The sequence below is a fragment of the Kogia breviceps genome, chromosome 6 (assembly GCF_026419965.1).
Source record: "Kogia breviceps isolate mKogBre1 chromosome 6, mKogBre1 haplotype 1, whole genome shotgun sequence".
In the NCBI taxonomy this organism is placed as follows: Eukaryota; Metazoa; Chordata; class Mammalia; order Artiodactyla; family Physeteridae; genus Kogia; species Kogia breviceps.
The window spans coordinates 128276738-128290453 of record NC_081315.1 but is presented as its reverse complement, the minus strand read 5'-3'; the positions used below and the strand labels follow the sequence as shown (position 1 = coordinate 128290453).

At 34.5% G+C, this 13716-nt stretch overlaps 1 protein-coding gene across 7 annotated transcripts in view; it reads right to left on the bottom strand.

The window, feature by feature from the left end:
• Window positions 1–13716, bottom strand: part of BLTP1 (bridge-like lipid transfer protein family member 1) — a 207117-nt gene that overhangs the window by 177051 nt on the left and 16350 nt on the right. For all 7 annotated transcript variants that reach the window (XM_059067561.2, XM_067036610.1, XM_067036614.1 and 4 more), the window contains exons 3-6: window positions 12792–12921; window positions 9490–9606; window positions 3337–3415; window positions 1904–1968 (exon numbers count right to left, since the gene is read on the bottom strand). In XM_059067561.2, coding sequence (XP_058923544.1) covers window positions 1904–1968; window positions 3337–3415; window positions 9490–9606; window positions 12792–12888 — 358 coding nt within the window. In that variant the 5' untranslated portion in view covers window positions 12889–12921. The remainder of the gene's footprint in view (window positions 1–1903; window positions 1969–3336; window positions 3416–9489; window positions 9607–12791; window positions 12922–13716) is intronic.

Genomic DNA, 13716 nt, shown 5'->3' with positions numbered 1-13716 from the left:
TAATATCTAAAGAACAGTTTTTTTTTTCCTGTGAGAATGCTTCTAGTAAATGCTAAGAAAAGAGGTAAAAAGGTTGGTTTAACAACTGATATTCTAAAATCACAGACTGAACACTGGTAATAACATACAGCCAGCCATTCTCAATCACAGATGAGAGATTGCAAAAATCCTATTCCAAAGTCCCACAGAATACTTTTATCATACAAAGTCACTCAGCCTCTGTTCAAAATGATCTAATGTACAACTCTAATTTTTAGAAAACTTTTTCCAGACATGAAATTTGCCATTATTTCTTCTAATCATTCTGATTTCATTACCTCTTCAGATGTCAAGTTGTAACCAACTAATGCCAACCTTTTCAAGGTAGAGTACATTATTACATATTATACAGGAGGGGCAAAAGATACGTGGGAGCAAGGAAATGACAGTTTAAAAAAAGACTAAACAATGGTGAAACAATAGCAAAATCTAAAAGTAATTTAGGATAGCTCAAAGTTTTGGTAAGTTTTAAAACTTTTGGAACTTTAAATCTATTTTCCTATACAAAGAAGTTACACACACACACACACACACACACACACACACACACACACACACACAAAACCCAACATTTAATTGGAAAGTTCCAAAGTTATACAGAACCAACCACCATTTCACAATCTCAATGGGGTGCCAGAAACAGAGGTCTTCATTGCTAAGACAAGGTGGAGGGGTTTCATCCTCTTTTGACCTTACACTCCCAGGCCTCATTTAAAATCTCTGTAGTTATCAAAGTATGGTCCAGGGACCTCTGGGGAGATATTGAAATCCTTTCTGGAGGACCACAAAGTCAGAATTATACTAAGACAACAAAGTCAGTATTATACTAAGATGTTTGACTTTTTCTCATTCTCCCATGAGTGGACAATGGAGTTTTTTAAAGGCTACATGAAGTATATGGTACAACAGACTAAATATAAAAGCAGAGGTGAGAAGTCAATTATCTTCCACTAGGGTATTTAAAATATTTGCAAAATATAAAACAGTGTCACTCTTCTCACTAATTTTTTTGCTTTGGAAAAGTTATTCTTCATAAAGCTTGTTATTTATTTTAATATGTAATGGATTTATGATAGGTATTTTTAATGAAATAAAAATGTTTCTATAATGAACAGGCTTAATTTTGAATGCAGTAAATATAAATAGATATAACTTACATAAATAAAAGCTCTTTGGAATCCTCAATAACTTAGAACAATGTAATAGGTTCCTGAGATCAAAAATGTTTGAGAATCAATATTCTAGAAAGTAAAGACAGGGTCTACTCTCCTTGAGGCCACTGGTGTGGTTAATGTAGAGAAGGAAAAGTACATTCACAGACAGGAACACCTACAGTCGTGAAATGAAGATTTGAGAACAATATTCTGAGAGAAAATTCTGATGATAAAAAGCAGAACCAGAAGAGAGTCAAAGTCTGCATTTCCTCTTTTCTGCTTATCCTTACCACAGCAGATAAGTGAGAATTAGTCACAATGTCACATAAAAGTATAAATAAAGTCAAAGAAGCTGAAAAGTAAGAGAAGTGTCTTAGTAGAATGATTAAAGAGTGCTTGGAAGTCCACTCTAGCCACAGTATGGGATTAAGTCCATAGATGTAATAGGAGGTAAGGGTGGAAATGTGGGTAAGGGTCATACTGAGAATAACCCTAAATAAATAATAGGCTAAAGAAACTAAATTTAACCATGCAAGAGGAAAGCTGCTGAAGGATTTTCAGCCAAGGGGTATTAAAATCAGTTCTGTAAACTCCAAAGCTTTTAAAAATATTTCTATCTATTACAAAATGTGAGACATTCCAATATCTACAAATGAAAATTCTGATTACATGATTGAAGATTTCAAACACATGAAAAAATGAAAGCTCACCATGTTGCTTCTGCTTTGGGTTATACATTTTCCACCACCGAAAAATTATAAATCCATCTTGAATTCTAAGCAAGATAAATTACAGAAATGAAAGCTTAAGTAACAATTTACTTAACTCATTTCTTAATTATTATAAAACGCAGGCAATTGATAATAAGGAAATACACAAAATTTTCAACAGGACACTAGCATACCAAGATGTTTCATAATCTTCCAGTTAAGAAAGGAAAAGATTTGCAAAGCTCTTAGATTCTTCTATTTAGGTAAACTGTAATACCAGATTACATTTAACAGGAAAATAAAGTGTTAATAGAAAAAATAAATTTTAAATTTTTTAAATTTAAAAAAGGAGTTAAAATTATATAAATTAAAAGCCAAATCTTCAAAGGGGGATATTAGCACACTAAGGGAAAACTTTTAAAGATTTTCTTTCATTTCTATAATGATACAACACTTCATACCCCAGAAGGATGGAATTACATCCTAACTTTTAGTTTTTTACTTTTAACTTGGAAATAATTTTAGACTCACAAAGAAGTTACCTCTCCGTTATAAGTGAGGTATGAGGGCTGCCAAACCCTAGCACCTCTCAACTAATTCCATATCTTCAAGTTTTATCTAAGTAACAAATTTTAAGCAAATCACAAAAATAAGAGTAAGCTTTTCTTTCAAGGCTTACAGAAGACAGAATATATCAAACATATGAACTATCATTTCTCATTATATTCAGATTTCATTTCCTCCTTAAGGTAAAATTAGAAATGCTAATAAATGCTAAATAATTCTAAAAACTGACTATCTATACTAAGGAACTAATGAATGAGAGTTATCAACCTCTCCCATCCTTGCTTACATAACAAATGACAACAACGAATTCTACAACAAAAATGGTCAGGTAATCTAATGGCTCAACATTTAAAACTAGGGATGATATAAAATTATTCATTTCCATAAGCTGCTATTCAATAATATTTTGCCAGGTTAAACCTTAGCTAAATTAATCCACTGATAGAAACATTTACAAAAATCAATTCACCAAGTATGAGTCACTGAAGAAATTTTTTTATTTATTTTTTTTTTTTTTTGTGGTGCATGGGCCTCTCCCATTGCAGAGCACAGGCTCTGGACGCACAGGCTCAGGACGCACAGGCTCAGCGGCCATGGCTTACAGGCCCAGCCGCTCTGCGGCATGTGGGATCTTCCCAAACCGGTGCATGAACCCGTGTCCCCTGCATCAGCAGGTGGATTCTCAACCACTGTGCCACCAGGGAAGCCCATAAAATGATTTTTGATTTATGATTTTATTTGAAAAAGCCAACATTTCAATATGAAAAAGCAAATCATATTCAATAGAGTATCATAATCAAAAAAATTTTGTAATATTTCAGATTTGTTTAAGATGGGTCCTCATTTATTTATTTATTTATTCTTACCTAATAGACATGTCTTCCGTAATGTAATAGATTTCACGAACCATGACTTTTCCAGAAAGAACAGAGAAAGAAAAGGAGCCTGTTGTAGGAAAAAAACAACAGCAATTAATGTAATTGTTTTGAAAGACAGTAGAGCCCTTAAAGCTTTAAATGCTCTTAGCATTCAATTTACTCAATAATTAAATGTTCTCTCCCTACTCCCTTCCTGATATCCTTAAAGCCTTACTAACCTTTTAACATTTTTCCCTCAAATATAACAAAAAGTGCCATACATATCATCACTATGAACTGAACTACTAAATAACTATATGAGAACATTAGTTTAAACAGCTGCTTCCTATGGATAATTCCCTTAATTAGGCACAGCCATTAAATAAATCCAAAGCAGTGCAGAGGGCAGACAGCAGAAGCAAGAAGAACTACAATCCTGCAGCCTGTGGAACAGAAACCACATTCACAGAAAGACAGACAAGATGAAAAGGCAGAGGGCTATATACCAGATGAAGGAACAAGATAAAACCCCAGAAAAACAACTAAATGAAGTGGAGATATGCAGCCTTCCAGAAAAAGAATTCACAATAATGACAGTGAAGATGATCCAGGACCTCGGAAAAAAGAATGGATGCAAAGATCGAGAAGATGCAAGAAATGTTTAACAAAGACCTACAAGAATTAAAGAACAAACAAACAGAGATGACCAAAACAACTACTGAAATGAAAACTACACTAGAAGGAATCAATAGAATAACTGAGGCAGAAGAACGGATAAGTGACCTGGAAGACAGAATGGTGGAATTCACTGCTGTGGAACAGAATAAAAAGAAAAGAATGAAAAGAAATGAAGACAGCCTAAGAGACCTCTGGGACAACATTAAATGCAACAACATTTGCATTATAGGGGTCCCAGAAGGAGAAGAGAGAGAGAAAAAAATATTTGAAGAGATTATAGTCGAAAACTTCCCTAACATGGGAAAGGAAATAGCCACCCAAGTCCAAGAAGCGCAGCAAATTCCATACAAGATAAACCCAAGGAGAAACATGCTGAGACACATAGTAACCAAATTGGCAAAAATCAAAGACAAAGAAAAATTATTAAAAGCATCAAGGGAAAAACAAAAAATAACATACAAGAGAACTCCCATAATGTTAACAGCTGATTTCTCAGCAGAAACCCTACAAGCCAGAAGGGAGTGGCATGATATATTTAAAATGATGAAAGGGAAGAACCTACAACCAAGATTACTCTACCTGGCAAGGATCTCATTCAGATTCGATGGAGAAATCAAAAGCTTTACAGACAAGCAAAAGCTAAGAGAATTCAGCACCACCAAACCAGCTCTAAAACAAATGCTAAAGGAACTTCTCTAAGTGGGAAACAGAAGAGAAGAAAAGGACCTACAAAAACAAACCCTAAACAATTAAGAAAATGATAATAGGAACATACATATTGATAATTACCTTAAACGTGCATGGATTAAATGCTCCAACCAAAAGACACAGGCTTGCTGAATGGATAAAAAAAACAAGACCCAAATATATGCTGTCTACAAGAGACCCACTTCAGACCTAGGGACACATACAGACTGAAAGTGAGGGGATGGAAAAAGATATTCCACGCAAATGGAAATCAAAAGAACCCTGGAGCAGCTATACTCATATCAGATAAAGTAGACTTTAAAATAAAGAATGTTACAAGAGACAAGGCAGGACACTACATAATGATCAAGGGATCAATCCAAGAAGAAGACATAACAATTATAAATATATATGCACCCAACATAGGGGCACCTCAATATGTAAGGCAACTGCTAAGAGGTATAAAACAGGAAATTGACAGTAACACAATAATACTGGGGGACTTTAACACCTCACTTACACCAATGGACAGATCATACAAAAATGAAAATAAATAAGGAAACAGAAGCTTTAAATGACACAATAGACCAGATAGATTTAATTCATATTTTTGGACATTCCATCCAAAAACAGCAGATTACACTTTCATCTCAAATGTGCATGGAACATTCTCCAGGATAGATCACATCTTGGGTAACAAATCAAGACTCAGTAAATTTAAGAAAATTGAAATCATATCAAGCATCTTGTCTGACCACAACGCTATGAGATTAGAAATGAATTACAGGGAAAAAAATGTAAAAAACACAAACACATGGAGACTAAACAATACGTTACTAAATAACCAACAGATCACTGAAGAAATCAAAGAGGAAATCAAAAAATACCTAGAGTCAAATGACAATGAAAACACAATGATCCAAAATCTATGGGATGCAGCAAAAGCAGTTCTAAGAGGGAAATTTATAGCTATACAAGCCTACCTCAAGAAACAAGAAAAATCTCAAGTAAACAATCTAAACTTACACCCAAAGGAACTAGAGAAAGAAGAACAAAACAAAGGTCAGCAGAAGGAACGAAATCATAAAGATCAGAGCAGAAATAAATGAAATAGAAACAAAGAAAACAATAGCAAAGATCAATAAAACTAAAAGCTGGTTCTTTGAGAAGATAAACAAAATTGATAAACCTTAGCCAGACTCATCAAGAAAAAGAGGGAGAGGACTCAAATCAATAAAATTGCAAATGAAAAAGGAGAAGTTACAACAGACACTGCAGAAACACAAAGCATCCTAAGAGACTACCACAAGCAACTCTATGCCAATAAAATGGACAACCTGGAAGAAATGGACAAATTCTTAGGAAGGTATAACCTTCCAAGACTGAACCAGGAAGAAATAGAAAATATAAACAAACTAATCACAAGTAATGAAATTGAAACTGTGATTTAAAATCTTCCAACAAACAAAAGTCCAGGACCAGATGGCTTCAAAAGAGAATTCTATCAAACATTTAGAGAAGAGCTAACACCCATCCTTCTCAAACTCTTCCAAAAATTGCAGAGGAAGGAACACTCCCAAATTCATTCTATGAGGCCATCATCACCCTGATACCAAAACCAGACAAAGATAATACAAAAAAAGAAATTTACAGACCAATATCACCTATGAATACAGATGCAAAAATCCTCAACAAAATACTAGCAAACAGAATCCAACAACACATTAAAAGGATCATACACCATGATCAAGTGGGATTTATCCCAGGGATGCAAGGATTCTTCAATATATGCAAATCAATCAATGTGATACACCATATTAACAAATTGAAGAATAAAAACCATAAGATCATCTCAATAGATGCAGAAGATGCTTCTGACAAAATTCAACACCCATTTATGATAAAAACTCTCCAGAAAGTGGGCATAGAGGGAACCTACCTCAACATAATAAAGGCCATATATGACAAACCCACAGCAAACATCATTCTCAATGGTGAAAAACTAAAAGCCTTTCCTCTAAGATCAAGAATGAGACAAGGATCTCCACTCTTGCCACTATTATTCAACATAGTTTTGGAAGTCCTAGCCACAGCAATCAGAGAAGAAAAATAAAAGGAATACAAATTGGAAAAGAAGTAAAACTGTCACTGTTTGCAGATGACATGATACTATACATAGAGAATCCTAAAGATGCTACCAGATAACTACTAGAGCTAATCAATGAATCTCGTAAAGTAGCAGGATACAAAATGAATGTACAGAAATCTCTTGCATTCCTATACACTAATGATGAAAAATCTGAAAGAGAAATTATGGAAACACTTCCATTTACCATTGCAACAAAAAGAATAAAATACCTAGGAATAAACCTACCTAGGGAGACAAAAGATCTGTATGCAGAAACTATAAGACACTGATGAAAGAAATTAAAGATGATACCAACAGATGGAGAGATATACCATGTTCTTGGATTGGAAGAATCAATATTGTGAAAATTACTATACTACCCAAAGCAATCTACAGATTCAATGCACTCCCTATCAAATTACCAATGGCATTTTTTATGGAACTAGAGCAAATCATCTTAAAATTTGTATGGAAACACAAAAGACCCCGAATAGCCAAAGCCGTCTTGAGGGAAAAAAAATGAGCTGGAGTAATCAGACTCCCTGACTTCAGACTATACTACAAAGCTACAGTAATCAAGACAATATGGTACCGGCACAGAAACAGAAATACAGATCAATGGAACAAGACAGAAATCCCAGAGATAAACCCACGCACCTATGGTCAACTAATCTATGACAAAGGAGGCAAGGATATACAACGGAGAGAAGACAGTCTCTTCAATAAGTGGTAATGGGAAAACCGGATAGCTACATGTAAAAGAATGAAATTAGAACACTCCCTAACACCATACACAAAAATAAACTCAAAATGGATTTGAGACCAAAATGTAAGACCGGACACTATAAAACTCTTAGAGGAAAACATAGGAAGAACACTCTTTGACATAAGTCACAGCAAGATCTTTTTTGATCCACCTCTTAGACTAATGGAAAGAAAAACAAAAATAAACAAATGGGACCTAATGAAACTTCAAAGCTTTTGCAAAGCAAAGGAAACCATAAACAAGACGAAAAGACAACCCTCAGAATGGGAGAAAATATTTGCAAACGAATCAACAGACAAAGGATTAATCTCTAAAACATATAAACAGCTCATGCAGCTCAATATTAAAGAGACAAACAACCCAATCCAAAAATAGACAGAAGACCTTAATAGACATTTCTGCAAAGAAGACATACAGATGGCCAAGAAGCACATGAAAAGCTACTCAACATAACTAATTATTAGAGAAATGCAAATCAAAACTACAATGAGGTAACACCTCACGCCAGTTAGAATAGGCATCATCAGAAAATTTACAAACAACAAATGCTGGAGAGGGTGTGGAGAAAAGAGAACCCTCTTGCACTGTTGATGGGAATGTAAATTGATACAGTCACTATGGAGAACAGTATGGAGGTTCCTTAAAAAACTAAAAATAGAATTACCATATGATCCAGCAATCCCACTACTGGGCGTATACCCAGAGAAAACCATAATTCAAAAAGACACATGCATCCCAATGTTCACTGCAGCACTATTTACAATAGCCAGGTCATGGAAGCAACCTAAATGCCCATCAACAGACGAACGGATAAAGAAGTAGTGGTACATGTATACAATGGAATATTACTCAGCCATAAAAAGGAACAAAATTGAGTCATTTGTTGAGACGTGGATGGATTTAGAGACTGTCATACAGAGTGAAGTAAGTCAGAAAGAGAAAAAAATACATCATATATTAGCACATGTATGTGGAACCTAGAAAAATGGTACAGGTGAACCGGTTTGCAGGGCAGAAGTTGAGACACAGATGTAGAGAACAAACGTATGGACACCAAGGGGGGAAAACCACAGTGGGGTGGGGATGGTGGTGTGCTGAACTGGGTGATTGGGATTGACATGTATACACTGATGTGTATAAAATTGATGACTAATAAGAACCTGCTGAATAAAGAAACAAACAAACAAAAAACCCAAAGCAGTGACTAATTCACCATTCCTCTCCATTAATTTGGGTGACTCCAGGAACCAGTCATTGCCTCAAATTAGTGAAAGACTACTTACGTTTGAGAGAAGTTTTATTTATGACCACTAAGAGGTACTCAACTCTACGGAAAATCAGAAACATTCTATTTGCTGACCCCTTACCCCTTTTTCCCAGTGGTTTAGGGCTTTCTAAGGCATATAACTTCCTAATACACCCTCCTATCTGTTTGCAAACTTCCCATTTATAAGGAGTCAAGCTAAATTAATAAAGAAGGCTACAAAATGAAATACACAAGATGATTCCAATTACAGTTATAGATTTTTTAGGTATCAGTTTAAAAAAAACAGTAAAACTTCATCAAGCATTAGAAATTTTCTTTGGATAGTAGGACCTTAAGAAACTTCTAGTTCCATATTTTATATGTCTAGATTTTTCAAATTATTTTAATGATTATCTCTTATAAGCCAAAGGAAAAAAAACCGCTTAGAAACACTTTAAGAAATAAGAATGAGGTAAAGGACATAACCAAGTACTAGTTCAACTCTACTTGAACTATATGCTATATGAGAGAAATTCCAGTTAGATTAGTTTAACTTTCATAAAACAAAGGTAAATTTCTAAAGCTACTGTTCATAAAATACATAATTACAATATACATCTCAAGATTACACAGAAGAAAAAAATTACTCAAACTTACCAATATGGATATAGCCATGCTTGTATAATCTGTTAAGAACCAGTGTTAAAATAAGACCAACATTCCGAGAATTATAATATGTGAGATAAATAATCCATCCACAGGACAAAATGGTAGCTGTTGGGAGAAAAAAAAAAAAAGGATCTCACTATGTTTCCTTTGATCATCTTAATATCTTAATAAAAATTTGCTAGTGAAAGATCATTTATCATGTTCAGAAATGAGAGGATTTACTTCCATATGGTAAAATGTCCTCTTACAATTTAATACTTGAATTTTCAAAACCAGAAGTTGATTATTTATCCAACTTTCTTCATTCTCTGTAAGTCATTAGCCAGAAAAACAGAGATTTCAATCAGATGAAGTAAAGCAATGTTTCAAGTAAAACTGCTTTCCTTTTTTTCCTGTTTCCTTTTTCACTCCTTTGTACTGTTTTAAACATATACAAAGATGTTCTGGGACGAAAAAGCCCATATTTCTGAATATTAAGAAAAAAAACTACATTTATTAGGCTAAAAACTCACTCCTAATACAGTCCACTTAAAAATAAAGAAAACTGATGGTTTTTTTACATCACAGAAAAGTCACTTTAAAAAAAATAAATTTATTTATTTTATTTTTGGCTGTATTGGATCTTTGTTGCTGCGCACAGGCTTTCTCTAGTTGTGGCAAGCGGGGGCTACTCTTTGTTGCGGGGTGCGGGTTTCTCATTGTGGTGGCTTCTCTTGTTGTGGAGCACGGGCTCCAGGTGCACGGGCTTCAGTAGTTGTGGAACATGGGCTCAGTAGTTGTGGCTCACGGGATCTAGAGTGCAGGTTCAGTAGTTGTGGCACACGGGCTTAGCTGCTCCATGGCACGTGGGATCTTCCTGGACCAGGGCTCAAACCCGTGTCCCCTGCACTGGCAGGCGGATTCTAACCACTGTACCACCAGGGAAGCCCGAAAAGTCACTTTTAAAAAAAATTAACAGTCTCTGCTTTTAAAGTACTATTGGAAAGAAGTGACAATTTTAACCTACTTCAAGATATATCTATATTAAATAGGCCACCAAATACTATTTTGCTGCAATTGATAAGACATTAACTTACTTTTAAAGAACACCAGTAAATATTACTACAGTAAATGATATTCTAAATTTGATCATGAATTTTTCATGAAAAGTTTATGGTCACTTATAAAATTTATAATATTCCCAAAAAACTTAGTTCGTAAACGTACAAAAGGCAAAACACAGGAAAGCATTTCTCGATAAAATTTCTTTTACTTATCCATTTAAATAGTATAACTATTTTCTAGATTAAGACAGTCATATAAAGCAATTTAATACGTGTAACCTTTTAGCAACATCATATTAAGTTTGTAAAATTTTTTAAAAATTATTTAACATAGGTAAAACAAAGCAGTCACTGAGAGTCAAAATACAACATTCCTCAAGGTAGCTTAGATTGATGGTAATAGCTCTGAGGTAGCAAGTGCTATGATTTGCCCATAAAAATTATTTCTAGAACAATTCTTTTGAACACTTATTTTGATGGTACAACATTGTTTTAAGCTTAAAGTCATTTTGTATTAATTTTTACTGTAAATCACTGTGTGAAGAGCAGGTAGTTATGGGTCCTTCAGAAAAGCAAAAGGTATTTGCTGAGAAAGTACGCTTCTTTCCCAGAGAGTAACCACCTGAGGATTATGGCCTTTTCATTGTATCATGTCCCCCCATCCCCTTCAATAGCGTAAGGCCATTAGTAAAACAGAGGGATTAAACAATCCCTCAAGGTTTTTCTGGTCATTGCTATTATTTTCACCTTAAAGAAAGGAGCTGTATACAATGTGAAAATGAGAAACTCAAGGTGACAGGAGAAGGGGCACATAGAAAATAAGAAAGAATCCTGCTGGGACTTCCCGGGTGGTCCAGTGGGTAAGACTCCACGCTCCCAACGCAGTGGGCCCAGGTTTGATCCCTGGTCAGGAACTAGATCCCACATGCATGCTGCAACTAAGAGTCCATATGCTGCAACTAAAGATCCCATATGCCGCAATGAAGATCCCAATTGCTGCAACTAAGACCCAGCACAGCCAAAATAAATAAATAAATGTTAAAAAGAAAAAAAGAAAGAATTCTGCTTTTAATTAAACTAAAACATAATTTTAAATGCTGCTTTTATGAAGTTATATTTCATAGTATTGTTTTGCATTTCATATTACTTTTAATTTTTCGTTAATGATAATTTACAGTAGTTCATGTTTGTCAACTAGGAAAAAAAAACTTGAAGTTGAAATGGTAATCCAATCCTACCTACAAATCATGAATCATTATAATTCCCTTTATATACACTTCACCTCTACCATAACCCTACCATGCATCCTACAGTGTCATGAAAGAAGCATAAGCCTGCACTCAGAAAAAAACAGCTGTGTAACCTGTGTAAGTTAATTAATCCTTATGGGCCTCAATTCCCCAACATGTTAATAGGAAAATAACACCTACCCTCATAAGTCTGCTGTGAGCATTAAGTGAGACAACATATGCAAAATGCCTGTGGCATGTGGCACACAAAGGATGCTCAATAAATATTACCTCAATAAATATTACCATTACCCTCCCTTTCCTCTCTCACCCCATCTTACCCTTCCTACTTTCCTCTCTGTATCTTTCTAATTCCCACGCTAAAATTCAAATTAAACACCACTCTTCCACAAAACATCCTGGGCAGTAACAGCCTACAGTAATCTCTCCCTTCCTTGGTATTTTATTTGTATTTCTCCTTCTTATTTGTTCATACTCATTCATTCACTCATATTTCTTCCCTCTCTCTGCAATTTAAGTATAGACTGTCTTGTATTATTTGTGTACACCTAGAAAAGTTCGGCAATATAAGACAAAAATCTTATTACCGGAAAAGCCCACTGTCAAGTGCATAAAGAGTGAGGAAAGAGATAAGAAGATTAATTAGGCAAACACATATTTACCGCGAGCATTTATCACTTTTATAATAAAACAAAAGTGTTTGCTTGTATGTTGGGATGGGGAATGGAAGAGCTGATCTGAAACAGGAAAGATAAGCTATGTCTTTCTTCTCATCCCACTTCTCCTAAGTCAGACAAGGAGGCAGTCTAAGGAAACAGCCTTCCAGAGCAGTTTCCAGAGCAAATATTCATAGAGGCATAGATTAAAATCTTCTCCCCCCAAAATAAACAAATGGTATTGTAAGCATTCTAACTTCAGTCAACCACTGCTTAAAATCTGGCAATTGTTAATCCGTACACAAAAAACAATAAAGTACAAGAAAATATATTCTACTTACCAACAAGAAGCCAAACAACATTGGAATTGTGTTCTGTAAGAAAATCTTCTAATTGAGTTATACTAGGAACAATACTCTCATTCTTCCTTTGATCCATTACTTAAGTTTTTCCAGAATAGCATCTAAAGGCCTGAAAGAGTTCAAAGGTTAAATTTAGAACTTAACCTATGTTAGGGGGAAAATAAGGTGAATTTAATAAATGTGAAAGTTTATTAAATCATATTCTGCTTTCTTCAATAAGAATGCAAAAATATAAGAAACAACAAACATGTCCAAATTTCTACATAAAATATAAAACAATGTATCATATTTTTAATGTCCTGATTTCACCATTCTAAGTATGAACAGAGACTCAGGTTCATTTACTATACTCTGGCTCAAAATAAGAGGGACATAATTATTCTTAAATCTAATCTATTTATCTCAACAATAAAGGAGTAAGTATTAATCATCTACATTAGACAAATTCACCTACACTTGTCCTAAAAACTGCTACTTAATAATAATATATTTATATATTAAGTTGTGTTAATCCTTCTTAACCTCTATCAGCTGTGTATTCCCATTATTCCATGGAGAAACAATCTTCTTAGTTTAGATTCACTCTGGATAGTTTGGACAGTAAACAGATCTCCTGCTACCAGATGCTCAGGATAAATTACAACATATGTCAAATTGTGATCAGACATGAAAAATGTGTGTGTGTGTGTGTGTGTGTGTGTGTGTGTGTGTACTGAGAATGAGCAAAAAGTGAGGAATGAAAGTTCTGATTTTATGATCTAAGAAACAAGAAAATCATCCCTCTGATAATACAGTATTAGCATGACTAACCCAACCCACCTATAACAAAATTATCTTGTGATAAATCAGAAAAAAAAGGGGGAAAGAAGCTAGACAAAGAAAGCTATGCAGTTAATAATCCCTT